At 39.1% G+C, this 18,755-nt stretch overlaps 3 protein-coding genes across 3 annotated transcripts; 2 read left to right on the forward strand and 1 right to left on the reverse strand.

Annotated features, from left to right (window-relative positions):
- The first annotated feature begins 239 nt into the window (after positions 1–239).
- Positions 240–2,645, forward strand: LOC146497638 (7-alpha-hydroxycholest-4-en-3-one 12-alpha-hydroxylase-like). The gene is made up of 2 exons (XM_085139163.1): positions 240–378; positions 488–2,645. The coding sequence occupies exon 2, from the start codon at positions 593–595 to the stop codon at positions 2,156–2,158; it is 1,566 nt and encodes a 521-aa protein (XP_084995289.1). The 5' UTR covers positions 240–378; positions 488–592; the 3' UTR covers positions 2,159–2,645.
- Positions 2,646–5,555: 2,910 nt separating this feature from the next.
- Positions 5,556–7,931, reverse strand: LOC146497639 (7-alpha-hydroxycholest-4-en-3-one 12-alpha-hydroxylase-like). The gene has a single exon (XM_085141736.1). The coding sequence runs from the start codon at positions 7,914–7,916 to the stop codon at positions 6,351–6,353; it is 1,566 nt and encodes a 521-aa protein (XP_084997862.1). The 5' UTR covers positions 7,917–7,931; the 3' UTR covers positions 5,556–6,350.
- A 2,606-nt stretch (positions 7,932–10,537) lies between these two features.
- Positions 10,538–12,642, forward strand: LOC146497640 (5-beta-cholestane-3-alpha,7-alpha-diol 12-alpha-hydroxylase-like). The gene has a single exon (XM_085141735.1). It carries the CDS (start codon positions 10,590–10,592, stop codon positions 12,153–12,155), a length of 1,566 nt encoding a protein of 521 aa, XP_084997861.1. The 5' UTR covers positions 10,538–10,589; the 3' UTR covers positions 12,156–12,642.
- Positions 12,643–18,755: the final 6,113 nt, after the last annotated feature.

Consider the following 18,755-nt stretch of genomic DNA (forward strand, 5'->3'; position numbering starts at 1 on the left):
ACCATAAAACTAGAACATGTATAATCTCCAGGAAAGTCTGTAAAACGCGTCCTTCCTACATGTTTCAGCTCAATAGTTTCCCTTTTGGACAAAACAGTTTCTGAGTATTGGCATGTTTTGCTTGCCTTGAGAAATCTGCAGTTTTTCTTTCTTTCTTTCTTTCTTTGGTGCTATGAAACATTCAGTCTGTAACGAAGCTGGCCTCGATACGTCCGATCTTTCATCGGGGAATAAACGGATGAGAATGGAATTCTGCTGCATGCCAGATGTTAACTGTTTGAACAACTCAGTTCCAGAGAAATTTGACACTTCAAAGACCATTTACGGGTTGTTGATCTTGATTTTAAGGATGTTTGAATGTTATCGGATTGCATAACGGTAATTATAAGCAATTAAGATGAAAATTATTCTTTCGTGAAAGTACATTGTTGATTGAAAACAATGTGAATTGTTGCTTGTATTCAGGAGACCTTTGCTTTTTTTCCAGGACTATTTATATTAATCAGTTCCAGGAAAGCTGAAACCCATTGGACTTGTCAGAGGGGAGGAGCAAAGGTCTGCTCATTAAAGCAGACCTGAAACTTTCCTTCAGATGAATCTGTGCTGGTTACCTGAATCAGTCATGGAGCTGCTGCTGCCGATACTTCTTGGCTTTCTTGCTTGTCTGGTCGGAGGGCTGTACCTTCTTGGAGTGTTCAGACAGCGGCGACCAGGAGAACCCCCCCTCGATAAAGGGCTCATTCCTTGGTTGGGTCATGTCTTAGAGTTTCGCAGGAACACCTTGAAGTTCCTAGAGAGAATGGAGAAGAAGCACGGTGAAATATTTACAGTACAGCTGGGAGGGTTTTATATTACATTTGTCCAGGACCCTTTTTCATTTGGGGGGTTCATTAAGGAGAGTCGGGACAAACTGGACTTTCGAAAGTTTGCAGTGCATCTGGTGCACAGAGTGTTTGGATACAAAGCTGTTGAAGGGGAGCACATTGTTCTCCACAATTCCAGCAAAAAGCATCTGAAGGGGGAAGGTCTGCAAGAACTGACCCAATCTTTTATGAGTAATTTGCAGAACATGATGTTGCACAACATTGGATCAGCTGCAGAGGACAGGACTTGGAAAGAAGATGGACTGTTCAGGTACAGCTACAATGTTGTTTTCAGAGCTGGATATTTGGCCTTGTTTGGCAATGTGCCACCCAAGTCAGAACAAAGTGAGAAGAAAGCCAAAGAGAAAGACAGAGCTAAATCAGAAGCTTTGTTTCAGGAGTTTCGTAAATATGACCAGCTCTTCCCCAGACTGGCGTATGGAGTCCTCCCACCGATGGAAAAGTTGTCTGCAGAGAGGTTGAAGGCATACTTCTGGGATGTTCTGTCAATACTGAAAATGAAAACCAAGGACAATATCAGTGGCTGGGTGTGGGACATACAGCAGGGTAAAGAGGAGATGGGTATCGATATGTCAATGATAAACAGATACATGCTTGTGCTTCTTTGGGCCTCTCAGGGCAACACAGGGCCTTCTTCATTCTGGCTGCTCCTCTTCCTCATGAAACACCCAGAAGCCATGAAAGCAGTGAAGGAAGAGGTGGATAAAGTTCTGAAAGAATCTGGACAGGAGGTCCGGCCTGGTGGTCCTATGGTCAACCTGACCCGTGAAATGCTGTTGAAAACACCGATCTTGGACAGTGCTGTTGAAGAGATCCTCCGACTCACTGCTGCACCCCTCCTCACCAGGGCAGTGATAAAGGACATGACCTTCAAGATGGCTGATGGGCGAGAATATTTACTTCGCAAGGGTGACAGAATTGCAATCTTTCCTTTCAGTTCTGTCCACCATGACCCAGAGATCCATCCTGAGCCGCATTCATTCAAATATGACCGCTTCCTGAATCCAGACAGGACCAGGAAAACTGATTTTTACAAAGAAGGAAAGAAGGTAAAATATTACACAATGCCCTGGGGATCCGGGGTCTCCATGTGCCCTGGCCGTTTCTTTGCCACCAATGAGCTGAAACAGTTTGTTTTCCTCATGTTGGTCTATTTTGAGTTTGAGCTGAATAATCCGGATGAGAAGATTCCTGAAATTGACCTCAGTCGATACGGATTTGGAACGATGCAACCTGTCAGAGATATCCAGTTCAGATTCAGACTCAGATATTAAGCCAATCAGATGAAAATAAAACTGTGATTTTCTTTTTCTTTGGATCAAGATGGTTTGATGAGCACATTATGGAAATTATGGAAGCAGATTTAAATCTAAAGTTTTTGACGTGTTGGTCAACTGTAACAATTCAATATGCAAATGCTCTGATATTCTAGACATGTATATGTATATTGAACACATTCTGATCATAACTCTTCTTCTTTAAGTAATTTGCAGATCAGCAATCAGATTAAATCCAGTTAGAAAGGATATTGATGGGCATTGTTTAAGATAACAACAATTATGATTATTGGTTATTAATTATTATTGTGAATGTTCTTTTTTGTATAATTATTTTTCCGTAATTGATGTGACATGTACACTTAGAAATTGAGACGATTCATGTATATTGTAGTCTGTTTCAATTTTTAGTTCAATTTTCTATGTACATTACAAGTTTTTGCTTTTTGTTTTTTCCAAAATAAATGTTTTTTTGTAAATGTCAGATTTTGGAGTTTTATGTGAGCCTGTTTTAAAACTCAAAAAACCAAAACAAACAAAAACAAAGTTATAGGCTGACTTCAGTCAACTCAGTGGCATGGATTCTTTTACTTGTTCCCTACAACAAAATCCAATAGATGGCAGCAGATTCCCACATTCCCGATGTTTTTAAAATAAACAATAAATTGTACAAAAACACAGAATCTTAGAAGAATGATACAAATGAAACGAATATATGCAATTTTATATTTAATTTATTTTAAAATGAATGTCAGGAGTTTAAATACATACTCCAGTTTAAAACTAAAACTAAAATTAGAAACTTTTGGCAGTTATTTTATTGTTCATGCTTGACAGGTTTAAAAATTCCATTCACAGAATGGCTGGCTCAACACTTTAGTGATGAAACCTCAGTTACAAAAATGCTTTTGCGAATTTTGCTGAAGTTGCAGATAAACAGTAAGAATAAATGCATTTGCCTGATTAATAACTTAGAAGGTTATAATAAGAAGGATTTTGACATTCAAACACAAATTAATCATGAACAGAAATGATTTCAAGGTCATTCACACAAGGCAAGTCTGATTTCAAATGCAAATCAGGGTCAGATTTTTTTTACAACCATAAAACACACACACATGGATAATCTCTAGGACAGCGTTGGGAGAAAAAAAACAAGGAGTTTGTCTTCTGTGGTTCAGCTCAGTGATGCTCTTTTAGGCCAAAACATGACAGTTTCTGAGTCTAATTGGAGTAAGCCAGACATGTTTTAGTTTGCCTTTGCCTTTAGTGTTCTTTGGTCTATGACCGATGCTGTGAACCATCTTTTGTAAGGTTCATTTAGCAAAACCAACAAAAACACTCTGAGAGTGCAATTCCCCCTGAACTCCGTGACCTTGACCCGATGTTGCACCACTTCGATTTTTAGCTTTCACGTGTTTTCTCGATCCCTTTGGTGCTCTCATCAGGAAAGTTCAATCTCACCACTAATGAAAACAGTTAAGACGTTTTTAATAACACAGATTCATCAGTGCAAAAGAAAATGAAATGAAATCTTTATCAAATATGTAAAAACATGCAAAGCCAGTCAATCATTTTTGAACTTCAGCAGACTACAGACAGCAGTCTCGACTATCTATCAGACACGTGCAGGGGGGCCGGCAGGGGCTTGAGCATCTGCCCCTTTCCTGATGGGTGCCCTTTTCTTGAGCCTTTTTTTAAATGTGTGTGTAGAGTCCTGCCTGTGGCCCTCAACAATAACATTAAACTATTAATCACAACTTTGCTAAATGAAAGGATCTGGCTTGCGTAAGTGGTTACGAGCCAGGAACAGGCTTGGTGCCTTTTTTGTCACCTGGGCAGTGTGGAGCTGTCGAAGAAACACAAAAATTAATTGGGAGATGGCTGATGCAAGAAAAACCAGGAAGTAGGGTGTACAGAGTACACTATAGTCTATAGCCCACAGGAGTATTCGTTTGTTATGTACACATGGTTAATTTCTCTTGTGGCAACTGATGAATTGAAACAAATGAGCATTGTTGTATGTGCACTGAGCGACAGGGCAACAAAACATTACCTGTCCTTTTATTAACTACAGAAGTAGTGGTAGTCATTAGCCGCTAGCTAACTGGGTAAGGGTGTCAGAGGTTTGTAGCTCTTATTATAATTACGATATTTAAACACACACACACACACACACACTGTATTTGAAAGAAAATACAGATTATATTAGATTTATATTTCAAATATAACAAAATGATGATTTTTCAGCTGTAAAATTATTGTATCTCTACGGTTTAAATATTGTACAAATTGAATCATCATAAATACATTATTTTATATTTATTACTTAATTTTTTTAAATCTTATTACTTTATCTGTATAGCACTAGGAATAAATAATAAGGGAAGAATTCTGGATCAGCATCATGATCCAAACTTTTGGCCATAGTTTATACAGTGTTCTGGAGAAGGTATAAAATGTCACTGTATGTGCATGCGTGTGTGCACTTGTTTAATCAGCTACCATCTTTCCTATGGACTTTTTAATGTCTGCAGTCACAGATCGACAGCAACATTTTACCCCATCAGGTGAAACATAGGCTACGTTTGCTTTGCATTGACCCCACCTGATGACAGTGATATAGTATGACACGATTCCATATTAGATTCTTGATGAATTTGGGTTGTTGTTGTTCAGCCTGGTTATATGTGACCCTTTTTAACTTGTTTTGGGATGCTCTCCTTGTAATTGCATATGTATGCAATTTGGGGGGGGGGTTGTCTCCCCTCTCTCAAAACATACAACTCAGACAGCAGGTATCAGGAAAATGAGGACAAATGAGTTGGACATTGACATCAGCTGTTGTTCTAGTTCATTCTATTAAGAAAACAAGTTTCAATTTGGGTCATTTTCTGCACAAGAGATAAAAAAGGTTTGGTCATGACTTTATTGTTTTGAATTCTGAGATTAAACCCCACTGGCTGAGCAGGTGACCATATTCCATACAGCTCAATGTTGGCCCTTTGCTGTGTGTCTTTCCCTGTTCTCACTCCCCTCTTGACTGCTGCACTATCAAAATAAAGAAGCTGGCACCTGGGAGGAGTCAGTTCAGTTATAGATAATGCAAATGACAAAACAGACCATGTGGCTTGCAGATGTGTGCAGTTCTGCATGGCAATGGGTAAAACTGAAGAAGATACAAAGCCCTAGAAATAACAAATATAACAAATCAAATCGAAGAAAACCAAAAAACCATGCATATACTATGAATAACAACTGTGCTGAGGTCAGTTCCGGAGGCTTCCCACCAGAGAACTCCATATGAAACTCTTTGCTAACCTCAACAAACCAGACTAGATGAACAGATATACATATGTAATGAGACCAGTACAAATATAATACACATGTAGACTTGTTCCAATTAAAGACTTGTTTATTCACAGAGTAACAAAGTGTGCAGAAGCAGAATCACAGAAAATTCAAAAATCTGGATAAATAGAAGGAGATGGACGACTGACACTGATTCTACTTAATTTGCATATGGAAAATGTAACAGAAAATCTGCAATACATGTGTTCCCATGCTTCATTTTATAAGTCTCCATGTATCATCAAAAGAATTATACAAAAAAAAGGTGTTTAAAGATAAGACTTTTGTTTTTATCTGATTGGCTTAATATCTTTTTTGAGTTTTAAAACAGGCTCACATAAAACTCCAAAATCTGACATTTACAAAAAAAAATTATTTTGGAAAAAACAAAAAGCAAAAACTTGTAATGTACATAGAAATTTGAACTAAAAATTGAAACTGACTACGATATACATGAATCGTCTCAATTTCTAAGTGTACATGTCACATCAATTACGGAAAAATAATTATACAAAAAAGAACATTCACAATAATAATTAATAACCAATAATCATAATTGTTGTTATCTTAAACAATGCCCATCAATATCATTTCTAACTGGATTTAATCTGATTGCTGATCTGCAAATTACTTAAAGAAGAAGAGTTATGATCAGAATGTGTTCAATATACATATACATGTCTAGAATATCAGTACTTTTGCATATTGAATGTTACAGTTGACCTACACGTCAAAAACTTTAGATTTAAATCTGCTTCCATAATTTCCATAATGTGCTCATCAAACCATCTTGATCCAAAGAAAAAGAAAATCACAGTTTTGTTTTCATCTGATTGGCTTAATATCTGAGTCTGAATCTGAACTGGACATCTCTGACAGGTTGCATCGTTCCAAAGCCGTATCGACTGAGGTCAATTTCAGGAATTTTCTCATCAGGATTCTTCAGCTCAAACTCAAAATAAACCAACACGATGAAAACAAACTGTTTGAGCTCATTGGTGGCAAAGAAACGGCCAGGGCACATGGAGACCCCAGATCCCCAGGGCATGGTGTAATATTTTACCTTCTTTCCTGCTTTGTAAAAATCAGTTTTCTTGGTCCCGTCTGGATTCAGGAAGCGGTCATATTTGAATGAGTGCGGCTCGGGATGGATCTCTGGATCATGTTGGACAGAACTGAAAGGAAAGATTGCAATTCTGTCACCCTTGCGAAGCAAATATTCTCGCCCATCAGCCATCTTGAAGGTCATGTCCTCTATCACTGCCCTGGTGAGGAGGGGTGCAGCAGTGAGTCGGAGGGTCTCTTCAACAGCACTGTCCAGGATCGGTGTTTTCAACAGCATTTCATGGGTCAGGTAGACCAAAGGACCACCAGGCCGGACCTCCTGTCTAGATTCTTTCAGAACTTTATCCACTTCTTCCTTCACTGCTTTCATGGCTTCTGGGTGTTTCATGAGGAAGAGGAGCAGCCAGAATGAAGAAGGCCCTATATTGCTCTGAGAGGCCATAAGAAGCACAAGCATGTATCTGTTTATCATTGACATATCGATGCCCATCTCCTCTTTACCTTGCTGTATGTCCCACACCCAGCCACTGATATTGTCCTTGGTTTTCATTTTCAGGATTGACAGAACATCCCAGAAGTATGCCTTCAACCTCTCTGCAGACAACTTTTCCATCGGTGGGAGGACCCCATACGCCAGTCTGGGGAAGAGCTGGTCATATTTACGAAACTCCTGAAACAAAGCTTCTGATTCAGCTCTGTCTTTTTCTTTGGCTTTCTCCTCACTTTGTTCTGACTTGGGTGGCACATTGCCAAACAAGGCCAAATATCCAGCTCTGAAAACAACATTGTAGCTGTACCTGAACAGTCCATCTTCTTTCCAGGTCCTGTCCTCTGCAGCTGATCCAATGTTGTGCAACATCATGTTCTGCAAATTACTCATAAAAGATTGGGTCAGTTCTTGCAGACCTTCCCCCTTCAGGTGCTTGTTGCTTGAAATGCGGAGAATACTGTGCCCCCCTTCAACAGCTTTATATCCAAACACTCTGTGCGCCAGATGCAGAGCAGCCTTTCGAAAGTCCAGTTTGTCCCGACTCTCCTTAATGAACCCCCCAAATGAAAAAGGGTCCTGGACAAATGTAATATAAAACCCTCCCAGCTGTACTGTAAATATTTCACCGTGCTTCTTCTCCATTCTCTCTAGGAACTTCAAGGTGTTCCTGCGAAACTCTAAGACATGACCTATCCAAGGAAGGAGCCCTTTATCGAGGGGGGGTTCTCCTGGTCGCCGCTGTCTGAACACTCCAAGAAGGTACAGCCCTCCGACCAGACAAGCAAGAAAGCCAAGAAGTATCGGCAGATGCAGCTCCATGACTGATTCAGTTAACCAGCACAGATTCATGTGAAGGAAAGTTTCAGGTCTGCTTTAATGAACAGACCTTTGCTCCTCCCCCAGCACCCAGGATCGGTTTCTGCGAATTTGCTGAGAATTGTTTACTAAATAGTAAAATAGGATCATCCATGTCACTCATTGTTCAAGTAAATTATAACTAAGAAGAAAACTGTCACGGTTCTGGATCATTTTGACCCACCTTTTTCGGTTTCTTTTATTTTGGTGTTTTTCTAGATTATGTTTATTATATTTATGTTCTGATTCTTTAGCTATCCTGTGTTGATTATTGTCAACGGAAAATTATACTGAGTAGTCAGTATAAGCTTTTAGTAATATAAGTTTACATGTGATCGAATACTGCATGATGACCTTTTCCTTGCTTAGAACTGATTGTTCTTTATAAAACATGTTCTGATATTTCTATCTGAATCTTCCCCAATTCTGACCTCGCACACACACACACACACACACGCACACACACACACACACACACACACACACACACACAATCACATACGCACATGCTCACGTATCAACATTCCACTGAACAAATGTTTTCATTTTTCTTGTGTATAAATAAAGACAAGTGCAAGAACAGAGCGCTGATCACAGGGCCCCCACTCTCATGTGAGCCCTTGCAAGTAAAATCTGCAGCGTGTGTGTGTCTTCACTCTTAGACTCTGTCAAGAGATTTATTCTAAAGACACTTCTTCAGCTAAGAATCTAAAGGTAGAAACACACAGACGCTGCAGTTTTTACTTGCAAGGGCATGATCACAGAACGCTCACACCAGAGTGGGGGCCCTGTGATGTGCGCTTTGTTCCCGCACTTGCCTTTATTTATATACAAAAGTAATACAACAGTGAATACGTCTATTCATTAACAGAGGAATGTTAGTATGTAGGGAGTGAAGATAAAAGTGGTTCAGGTGTATGTGTGTGTGTGTGTGTGTGTGTGTTATTCTGAAGGACGTGGCCCCTCTTCTTGAAGATAAGAGCATCCAGCTCCCCTCTTCCTGGCAGGAGTGAAATGATAACAGCTTGCTCAGCTATTATCACTGTGAGAAAGAATTTATAAAGCTCTTGATTCCAACAACAGTCTAAGTAATAAAAGGGTCATCATGCAGTATTCTATAATATGCAAACTTATATATCACAAAAAGATTATACTGACTACTAAGTACAATTTTATATTGACAGACTCTCAGCTGAAGAAGTGTTTTTTAGAATAAATCTCTTGACATTTATTATAATTATTCTGGTTTAGGCTTTGTTCTCTTGCCCTCATGTTTAGTATAGGTTTAGTTCTGTGCTTAGTCTTCTCTGCTCGTGTGTCCCTCTGTGTAAAGTCCATGTTTCTCAGTCCGCATCTTTGTGAATTGTTTCTGATTTCCTGTTTTACTTTGAAAGTTCATGTCTCATGTCAGTGTGTTCAGTTTTACTTCCCCCTTGTCTCGTTGACCTAGGCTTTGTGTTAGGGGGGAGTGAGTTTCCACACTAGATCCTTGGAATGAAACTCTTCTCCAGGTCTTACAGTAGGTGCTTTCATGGTTTTGCAATTAGGAGGTTGTCCACCTCCTAATTCCCTAGTTCTGGGAACAAATGAGCTTGTACAGAGTACCCATAATAAATAAGTTGTCCTATTTTAGTCATTTTTAGCTAAGCTTTACTCATTTTTTTTTGAGGCAACGAGTTTCCTCAATTTTTTTGAGTTCTGGGAACTAATTAGATTTTACAGTGCATTCCCATGTTATTACGGTGGATCCATATAAATGGCCCACCCTGTATTTATTATCATTGTCACAGGTACAACAAAATTAAATGTGGTCTCCGATTAGTGCATCATCCATAGAAATATAAAAATATAAAAAAACAACAAAATTGAATAAAATCAATGAAAAAAATACTTAAAGTGCTAATAAAAATAGTATGAGAAAACATTCACGTACATTCCCACACATGCTTTAGGCAGTGCATAGATCATTACAAAAGTGGTGTGATTTTTTCAGAAGCAGCATTCAGACATGTTATTGCGGTTGGGTAAAAGCTGTGTTTGAGTCCATTTGTCATTACACTGATTGCTCTGTACTGTCTGCCCGAGGGCAACCGTTCAAACAGGGAGTGTGAGGTATCTTTTATTATGTTCTGAGCTTTTTTAATACAGCGGGTATTATGTAGATCTTCCAGTGTGGGGAGAGGGCAGCCAGTGATCCTTTGAGCGGTGTTAATGACCCCTTGGAGTGCTTTCCTCTGAGCCACTGTGCAGCTAGTGTTCCAGATGCAATAGATTATTACACACTCGATGGTGGCTCTGTCAAAGGACAGACAAAAAGTTTGTTGCTTCTGCTTTTTTTTGTATTCTGTTCCTTTTGCCAATAAAAATACACTCTGAGTTTCAGTCTGTCGTCACTGTCTGCATTTGGGTCCACACTCTCTCCACTCCACGGGTCTGCCAGCGAAGGTGTGACAAGTCCTTCATTCTGGTTTATTTTCACCAGAATTGGAGATCAACATCACATGCTGTTCTATGAAGAACTCTACTCTAAGAAGTAAACAGGTTTTAACACTGTTTACTTAAACACAGAGTTTTTTTCTGGACTATTTAGTGAACAATTCCCAGAAACCGATCCTGGGGGAGGAGCAAAGGTCTGTTCATTAAAGCAGACCTGAAACTTTCCTTCACATGAATCTGTGCTGGTTAACTGAATCAGTCATGGAGCTGCTGCTGCCGATACTTCTTGGCTTTCTTGCTTGTCTGGTCGGAGGGCTGTACCTGCTCGGAGTGTTCAGACAGCGGCGACCAGGAGAACCCCCCCTCGATAAAGGGCTCATTCCTTGGTTGGGTCATGTCTTAGAGTTTCGCAGGAACACCTTGAAGTTCCTAGAGAGAATGGAGAAGAAGCACGGTGAAATATTTACAGTACAGCTGGGAGGGTTTTATATTACATTTGTCCAGGACCCTTTTTCATTTGGGGGGTTCATTAAGGAGAGTCGGGACAAACTGGACTTTCGAAAGTTTTCAGTGCATCTGGTGCACAGAGTGTTTGGATACAAAGCTGTTGAAGGGGAGCACATTGTTCTCCACAATTCCAGCAACAAGCATCTGAAGGGGGAAGGTCTGCAAGAACTGACCCAATCTTTTATGAGTAATTTGCAGAACATGATGTTGCACAACATTGGATCAGCTGCAGAGGACAGGACCTGGAAAGAAGATGGACTGTTCAGGTACAGCTACAATGTTGTTTTCAGAGCTGGATATTTGGCCTTGTTTGGCAACGTGCCACCCAAGTCAGAACAAAGTGAGGAGAAAGCCAAAGAGAAAGACAGAGCTGAATCAGAAGCTTTGTTTCAGGAGTTTCGTAAATATGACCAGCTCTTCCCCAGACTAGCGTATGGGGTCCTCCCACCGATGGAAAAGTTGTCTGCAGAGAGGTTGAAGGCATACTTCTGGGATGTTCTGTCAATCCTGAAAATGAAAACCAAGGATAATATCAGTGGCTGGGTGTGGGACATACAGCAGGGTAAAGAGGAGATGGGCATCGATATGTCAATGATAAACAGATACATGCTTGTGCTTCTTTGGGCCTCTCAGAGCAACACAGGGCCTTCTTCATTCTGGCTGCTGCTCTTCCTCATGAAACACCCAGAAGCCATGAAAGCAGTGAAGGAAGAGGTGGATAAAGTTCTGAAAGAATCTGGACAGGAGGTCCGGCCTGGTGGTCCTATGGTCAACCTGACCCGTGAAATGCTGTTGAAAACACCGATCCTGGACAGTGCTGTTGAAGAGAACCTCCGACTCACTGCTGCACCCCTCCTCAACAGGGCAGTGATAAAGGACATGACCTTCAAGATGGCTGATGGGCGAGAATATTTACTTCGCAAGGGTGACAGAATTGCAATCTTTCCTTTCAGTTCTGTCCAACATGACCCAGAGATCCATCCCGACCCGCACTCATTCAAATATGACCGCTTCCTGAATCCAGACGGGACCAAGAAAACTGATTTTTACAAAGCAGGAAAGAAGGTAAAATATTACACAATGCCCTGGGGATCTGGGGTCTCCATGTGCCCTGGCCGTTTCTTTGCCACCAATGAGCTGAAACAGTTTGTTTTCCTCATGTTGGTCTATTTTGAACTTGAGCTGATGAATCCTGATGAGAAGATTCCTGAAACTGACCTCAGTCGATACGGATTTGGAACGATGCAACCTGTCAGAGATGTCCAGTTCAGATTCAGACTCAGATATTAAGCCAATCAGATGAAAACAAAATTGTGATTTTCGTTTTCTTTCGATCAAGATGGTTTGATGAGCACATTATGGAAATTATGGAAGCAGATTTAAATCTGAAGTTTTTGACGCGTTGGTCAACTGTAACAATTCAATATGCAAATGCACTGATATTCTAGACATGTATATGTATATTGAACACATTCTGATCATAACTCTTCTTCTTTAAGTAATTTGCAGATCAGCAATCAGATTAAATCCAGTTAGAAATGATATTGATGGGCATTGTTTAAGATAACAACAATTATGATTATTGGTTATTAATTATTATTGTGAATGTTCTTTTTTGTATAATTATTTTTCCGTAATTGATGTGACATGTACACTTAGAAATTGAGACGATTCATGTATATCGTAGTCTGTTTCAATTTTTAGTTCAATTTTCTATGTACATTACAAGTTTTTGCTTTTTGTTTTTTCCAAAATAAATGTTTTTTTGTAAATGTCAGATTTTGGAGTTTTATGTGAGCCTGTTTTAAAACTCAAAAAACCAAAACAAACAAAAACAAAGTTATAGGCTGACTTCAGTCAACTCAGTGGCATGGATTCTTTTACTTGTTCCCTACAACAAAATCCAATAGATGGCAGCAGATTCCCACATTCCCGATGTTTTTAAAATAAACAATAAATTGTACAAAAACACAGAATCTTAGAAGAATGATACAAATGAAACGAATATATGCAATTTTATATTTAATTTATTTTAAAATGAATGTCAGGAGTTTAAATACATACTCCAGTTTAAAACTAAAAATAAAATTAGAAACTTTTGGCAGTTATTTTATTGTTCATGCTTGACAGGTTTAAAAATTCCATTCACAGAATGGCTGGCTCACCACTTTAGTGATGAAACCTCAGTTACAAAAATGCTTTTGCGAATTTTGCTGAAGTTGCAGATAAACAGTAAGAATAAATGCATTTGCCTGATTAATAACTTAGAAGGTTATAATAAGAAGGATTTTGACATTCAAACACAAATTAATCCTGAACAGAAATGATTTCAAGGTCATTCACACAAGGCAAGTCTGATTTCAAATGCAAATCAGGGTCAGATTTTTTTTACAACCATAAAACACACACACATGGATAATCTCTAGGACAGCGTTGGGAGAAAAAAAACAAGGAGTTTGTCTTCTGTGGTTCAGCTCAGTGATGCTCTTTTAGGCCAAAACATGACAGTTTCTGAGTCTAATTGGAGTAAGCCAGACATGTTTTAGTTTGCCTTTGCCTTTAGTGTTCTTTGGTCTATGACTGATGCTGTGAACCATCTTTTGTAAGGTTCATTTAGCAAAACCAACAAAAACACTCCGAGAGTGCAATTCCCCCTGAACTCCGTGACCTTGACCCGATGCTGCATCACTTCGATTTTTAGCTTTCACATGTTTTCTCGATCCCTTTGGTGCTCTCATCAGGAAAGTTCAATCTCACCACTAATGAAAACAGTTAAGACATTTTTAATAACACAGATTCATCAGTGCAAAAGAAAATGAAATGAAATCTTTATCAAATATGTAAAAACATGCAAAGCCAGTCAATCATTTTTGAACTTCAGCAGACTGTCTCGACTATCTACCAGACACGTGCAGGGGGGCCGGCAGGGGCTTGAGCATCTGCCCCTTTCCTGATGGGTGCCCTTTTCTTGAGCCTTTTTTTAAATGTGTGTGTAGAGTCCTGCCTGCGGCCCTCAACAATAACATTAAACTATTAATCACAACTTTGCTAAATGAAAGGATCTGACTTGCATAAGTGGTTACGAGCCAGGAACAAGCTTGGTGCCTTTTTTGCCACCTGGGCAGTACGGAGCTGTCGAAGAAACACAAAAATTGATTGGGAGATGGCTGATGCAAGAAAAACCAGTAAATAGGATGTACAGAGTACACTATAGTCAGTGTTGGGGAGTAACGGAATACATGTACCGCCGTTACGTATTTAAAATAAAAATATGATTAACTGTATTCCGTTACAGTTACCAATTAAAAAGGTGATATTTAGAATACAGTTACTTTGTTGAAATAAATGGATTACACGGAGGTACTTCCCTGTTTCATATTGTCACGGGTCAGGACTCTTTGGGTTTTGTTTGACAGCTATGTTCTGTTGTTCCAGGCGGCAGCGTTACGGTTGCCATGGTTACAGGGTGACGCTCTCTCTCTGCGTGTTTCCTGGGTGAGAGAGCGCCTTTTTGTTGTTGTTGTGCTAAGCTAATAGGCAGAATGCTACAGGTATAGCTCTAAAGAATGTAGCATCATAGGCAGTGTAGTCCGTGCTGCAGGGAGAATGGACTGCCATACACGTTATGTGTCTGTGAGCGAGGGAGGGAGAAAAAGGAAAAGTACGAGCTGTCATCGAGCAAAAACGGGAGCTGGAAGCATGTAAATATAATAATAACCACTGCAGCCAAGAAGAGTGCCTGACGAGCCCAGTTGTAAGTAAGCTAGTAAGACTCGACTGTACACCGTGTTCGTGTTTTCCTCCAAAAACAATAAGTTCTGTTGCAGCAGCCTTTCAACGCCTCTCTCTGTCTGTCGCAAGCAAAGTTGACCCAGACAACAAAGTAAAGCTATTTTTCGGCTACGAGCCCGACACAGAACCCACCTTATTAGCCAGAGGTCCCTTTACTATGGTTCGGAGCCGCAGACCTTCAGTAACAGTAATAAATCACAGCAATAGTACATTCACGTAGTTGTAAACAGCATGATAATACATTAAGTTATCAAAAGTATTCAGAATATGTTACTCTCACTGAGTAACGTAACGGAATACGTTACAGAATACATTTTGGGGCATGTATTCTGTAATCTGTAATGGAATACATTTTAAAAGTAACTTTCCCAACACTGACTATAGTCTATAGCCCACAGGAGTATTCGTTTGTTATGTACACGTGGTTAAGTTCTCTTGTGGCAACTGATGAATTGAAACAAATGAGCATTGTTGTATGTGCACTGAGCGACAGGGCAACAAAACATTACCTGTCCTTTTATTAACTACAGAAGTAGTGGTAGTCATTAGCCGCTAGCTAACTGGGTAAGGGTGTCAGAGGTTTGTAGCTCTTATTATAATTACGATATTCAAACACACACACACACACACACACACACACACACACACACTCACACACTGCATTTGAAAGAAAATACAGATTATATTAGATTTATATTTCAAATATAACAAAATGATGATTTTTCAGCTGTAAAATTATTGTATCTCTACGGTTTAAATATTGTACAAATTGAATCATCATAAATACATTATTTTATATTTATTACTTAATTTTTTTTATTCTTATTATGGGATGCTCTCCTTGTAATTGCATATGTATGCAATTTGGGGGGGGGGGGGTTGTCTCCCCTCTCTCAAAACATACAACTCAGACGGCAGGTATCAGGAAAATGAGGACAAATGAGTTGGACATTGACATCAGCTGTTGTTCTAGTTCATTCTATTAAGAAAACAAGTTTCAATTTGGGTCATTTTCTGCACAAGAGATAAAAAAGGTTTGGTCATGACTTTATTGTTTTGAATTCTGAGATTAAACCCCACTGGCTGAGCAGGTGACCATATTCTATACAGCTCAATGTTGGCCCTTTGCTGTGTGTCTTTCCCTGTTCTCACTCCCCTCTTGACTGCTGCACTATCAAAATAAAGAAGCTGGCACCTGGGAGGAGTCAGTTCAGTTATAGATAATGCAAATGACAAAACAGACCATGTGGCTTGCAGATGTGTGCAGTTCTGCATGGCAATGGGTAAAACTGAAGAAGATACAAAGCCCTAGAAATAACAAATATAACAAATCAAATCGAAGAAAACCAAAAAACCATGCATATACTATGAATAACAACTGTGCTGAGGTCAGTTCCGGAGGCTTCCCACCAGAGAACTCCATATGAAACTCTTTGCTAACCTCAACAAACCAGACTAGATGAACAGATATACATATGTAATGAGACCAGTACAAATACAATACACATGTAGACTTGTTCCAATTAAAGACTTGTTTATTCACAGAGTAACAAAGTGTGCAGAAGCAGAATCACAGAAAATTCAAAAATCTGAAATTTTAAGAACAAAAAAACAAAACTGTTTTCTCTCCATTGTGTATCCAGCCTCTTGCCCTATAGCAGTTGGAAAAGGCTCCAATTCCACTGCAGTCCTGGACTGGATAAATAGAAGGAGATGGACGGCTGGCACTGATTTTCAGAAAAATTCTACTTAATTTGCATATGGAAAATGTAACAGAAAATCTGCAATACATGTGTTCCCATGCTTCATTTTATAAGTCTCCATGTATCATCAAAAGAATTATACAAAAAAAGGTGTTTAAAGATAAGACTTTTGTTTTTATCTGATTGGCTTAATATCTGAGTCTGTATCTGAACTGGACATCTCTGACAGGTTGCATCGTTCCAAATCCGTATCGACTGAGGTCAATTTCAGGAATCTTCTCATCAGGATTCATCAGCTCAAGTTCAAAATAGACCAACATGAGGAAAACAAACTGTTTTAGCTCATTGGTGTTTTCAACAGCATTTCACGGGTCAGGTAGACCAAAGGACCACCAGGCCGGACCTCCTGTCTAGATTCTTTCAGGACTTTATCCACTTCTTCCTTCACTGCTTTCATGGCTTCTGGGTGTTTCATGAGGAAGAGGAGCAGCCGGAATGAAGAAGGCCCTGTGTTGCTCTGAGAGGCCCAAAGAAGCACAAACATGAATCTGTTTATCATTGACAAATCAATACCCATCTCCTCTTTAGATCCAGAGATCCATCCTGAGCCGCACTCATTCAAATATGACCGCTTCCTGAATCCAGGCGGGACCAAGAAAACTGATCTTTACAAAGCAGGAAAGAAGGTAAAATATTACACCATGCCCTGGGGATCTGGGGTCTCCATGTGCCCTGGCCGTTTTTTTGCCACCAATGAGCTCAAACAGTTTGTTTTCCGCATGTTGGTCTATTTTGAGTTTGAGCTGAAGAATCCGGATGTGAAGATTCCTGAAATTGACCTCAGTCGATACGGATCTGGAACGATGCAACCTATTAGAGATGTCCAGTTCAGATTCAGACTCAGATATTAAGCCAGTCAGAGAAAAAAAGGTTGTCACTGAGAAAAATTGGGATTATTTTCTATCAGTTACAATTGAATCATTGTATTATTGTGAAAGCTCATTTTTTGTATAATTATTTAATTGACTGAGTTTAAAAAAAAGTGAAGCATGGGGCAATTAAATTCCATTAAACCGATTTACTCACCATGACCACAGTCCCTAGATAGTTCTTTGTTTTTCTTTGACTTACTTTATTACCACCATGGAGACTATTTTTTTGGTAGTGTTTGAATGAACGTCAATCTTTCTGTTTGTAAACAGGATAGCTTGAAAAACTTTCAGTGATTTCTGAAAGTATTTAGAGTGTGGTCATATTAACAGTCCATTTGTCTTATGTCCAATGCGATCTTTAACTTCATCTTATTGGCTTAAGATTTTGGTTTAAAATGGACTAAATGTCTAAATGTTGGGTGTAAAAATCATATTAATGAATGTTTCAGGTATTTATTAAAGCTGTGAGGGGATCAAATGCACAACAACACACACAGAGGAAGTGACTTTATACCCTAAATTCCACTATATTGTTACATAACACACAGCCTTGTGTTTAAAATCTCACATATAAAACCTTGTTAACTTGGATTTTTTTTGGTCTAAATCTTGCTTTGTTGTTTCGTTGCCTTAAGGCATAGTAGACCTACATAGATTTTTTTTAATGATTTACTCTTATATGTTAAGCGCATTGAGTTTACTTGGAATGAAATGTGCTATATAAATTAAATTCACATTGCCATTGTAAATACAGGTCTCGTTTAGAAACTCAAAAGTGCCTCAATAGTTTGAAGAAAGGAGAGGTTAACTTCACTCTCACACTATGTTTTACAAGCTCCTTGAGGGTTAAAATATTTAGTGTTATTTATTGCTGAGCACACACATGAGAGATCTGCTTGCCATATGCTCTGTTTTGGTGTTTAGATCTATTTCATAATTATCAAAGCAAAGCAAAGAGGTTCAGATTTCTGATGCAGTTCTCACATCAGGAGCACATTTCCCAATCCATGTTAGTCCTTCTCTTTGGGTCTCACTGCTATTGTTTTACACCTATTTCACATTGTAATCTAAGGAGTTTGGAAAGAAAAGCGTCTAGACTACACAGACCTCACATTGTTTTTTATTTATCTATTACACCTTAATTTCAAACAAAACGTCTGCTGAGATTAACATCTCTTAAACTAAGCTTAGCATCAACACATATACACATAAAACAAAAAGTAAAGCAAATCAGAAGGACCAAGTAACAGCTGCCAAGTAACCAAGTAAATTAATCACAGAGACATCACAAAGTCCAGCTTTTGAATAGCAGTTGCAGTCCTACTTTGTAAGAGGTTTGAACTCTCCCAGGGACACAAAAGCATTCAGCTTTACACAGAATTTACACAGGCAAGAAAAGAGATCACCCAGTAAGACTTTATACATAAAAAAATTTATGCTATTTAGTCTAAATGTAGGGCAAA

Source organism: Neolamprologus multifasciatus, chromosome 18, assembly GCF_963576455.1.
Source record: "Neolamprologus multifasciatus chromosome 18, fNeoMul1.2, whole genome shotgun sequence".
In the NCBI taxonomy this organism is placed as follows: Eukaryota; Metazoa; Chordata; class Actinopteri; order Cichliformes; family Cichlidae; genus Neolamprologus; species Neolamprologus multifasciatus.

What these genes read in the sequence shown, in the direction of transcription:
- LOC146497640 (XM_085141735.1), top strand. Translation starts at nt 10,590, where the DNA reads ATGAATCTGTGCTGGTTAACTGAATCAGTCATGGAGCTGCTGCTGCCG.
- LOC146497638 (XM_085139163.1), top strand. Translation starts at nt 593, where the DNA reads ATGAATCTGTGCTGGTTACCTGAATCAGTCATGGAGCTGCTGCTGCCG.
- LOC146497639 (XM_085141736.1), bottom strand. Translation starts at nt 7,916, where the DNA reads ATGAATCTGTGCTGGTTAACTGAATCAGTCATGGAGCTGCATCTGCCG.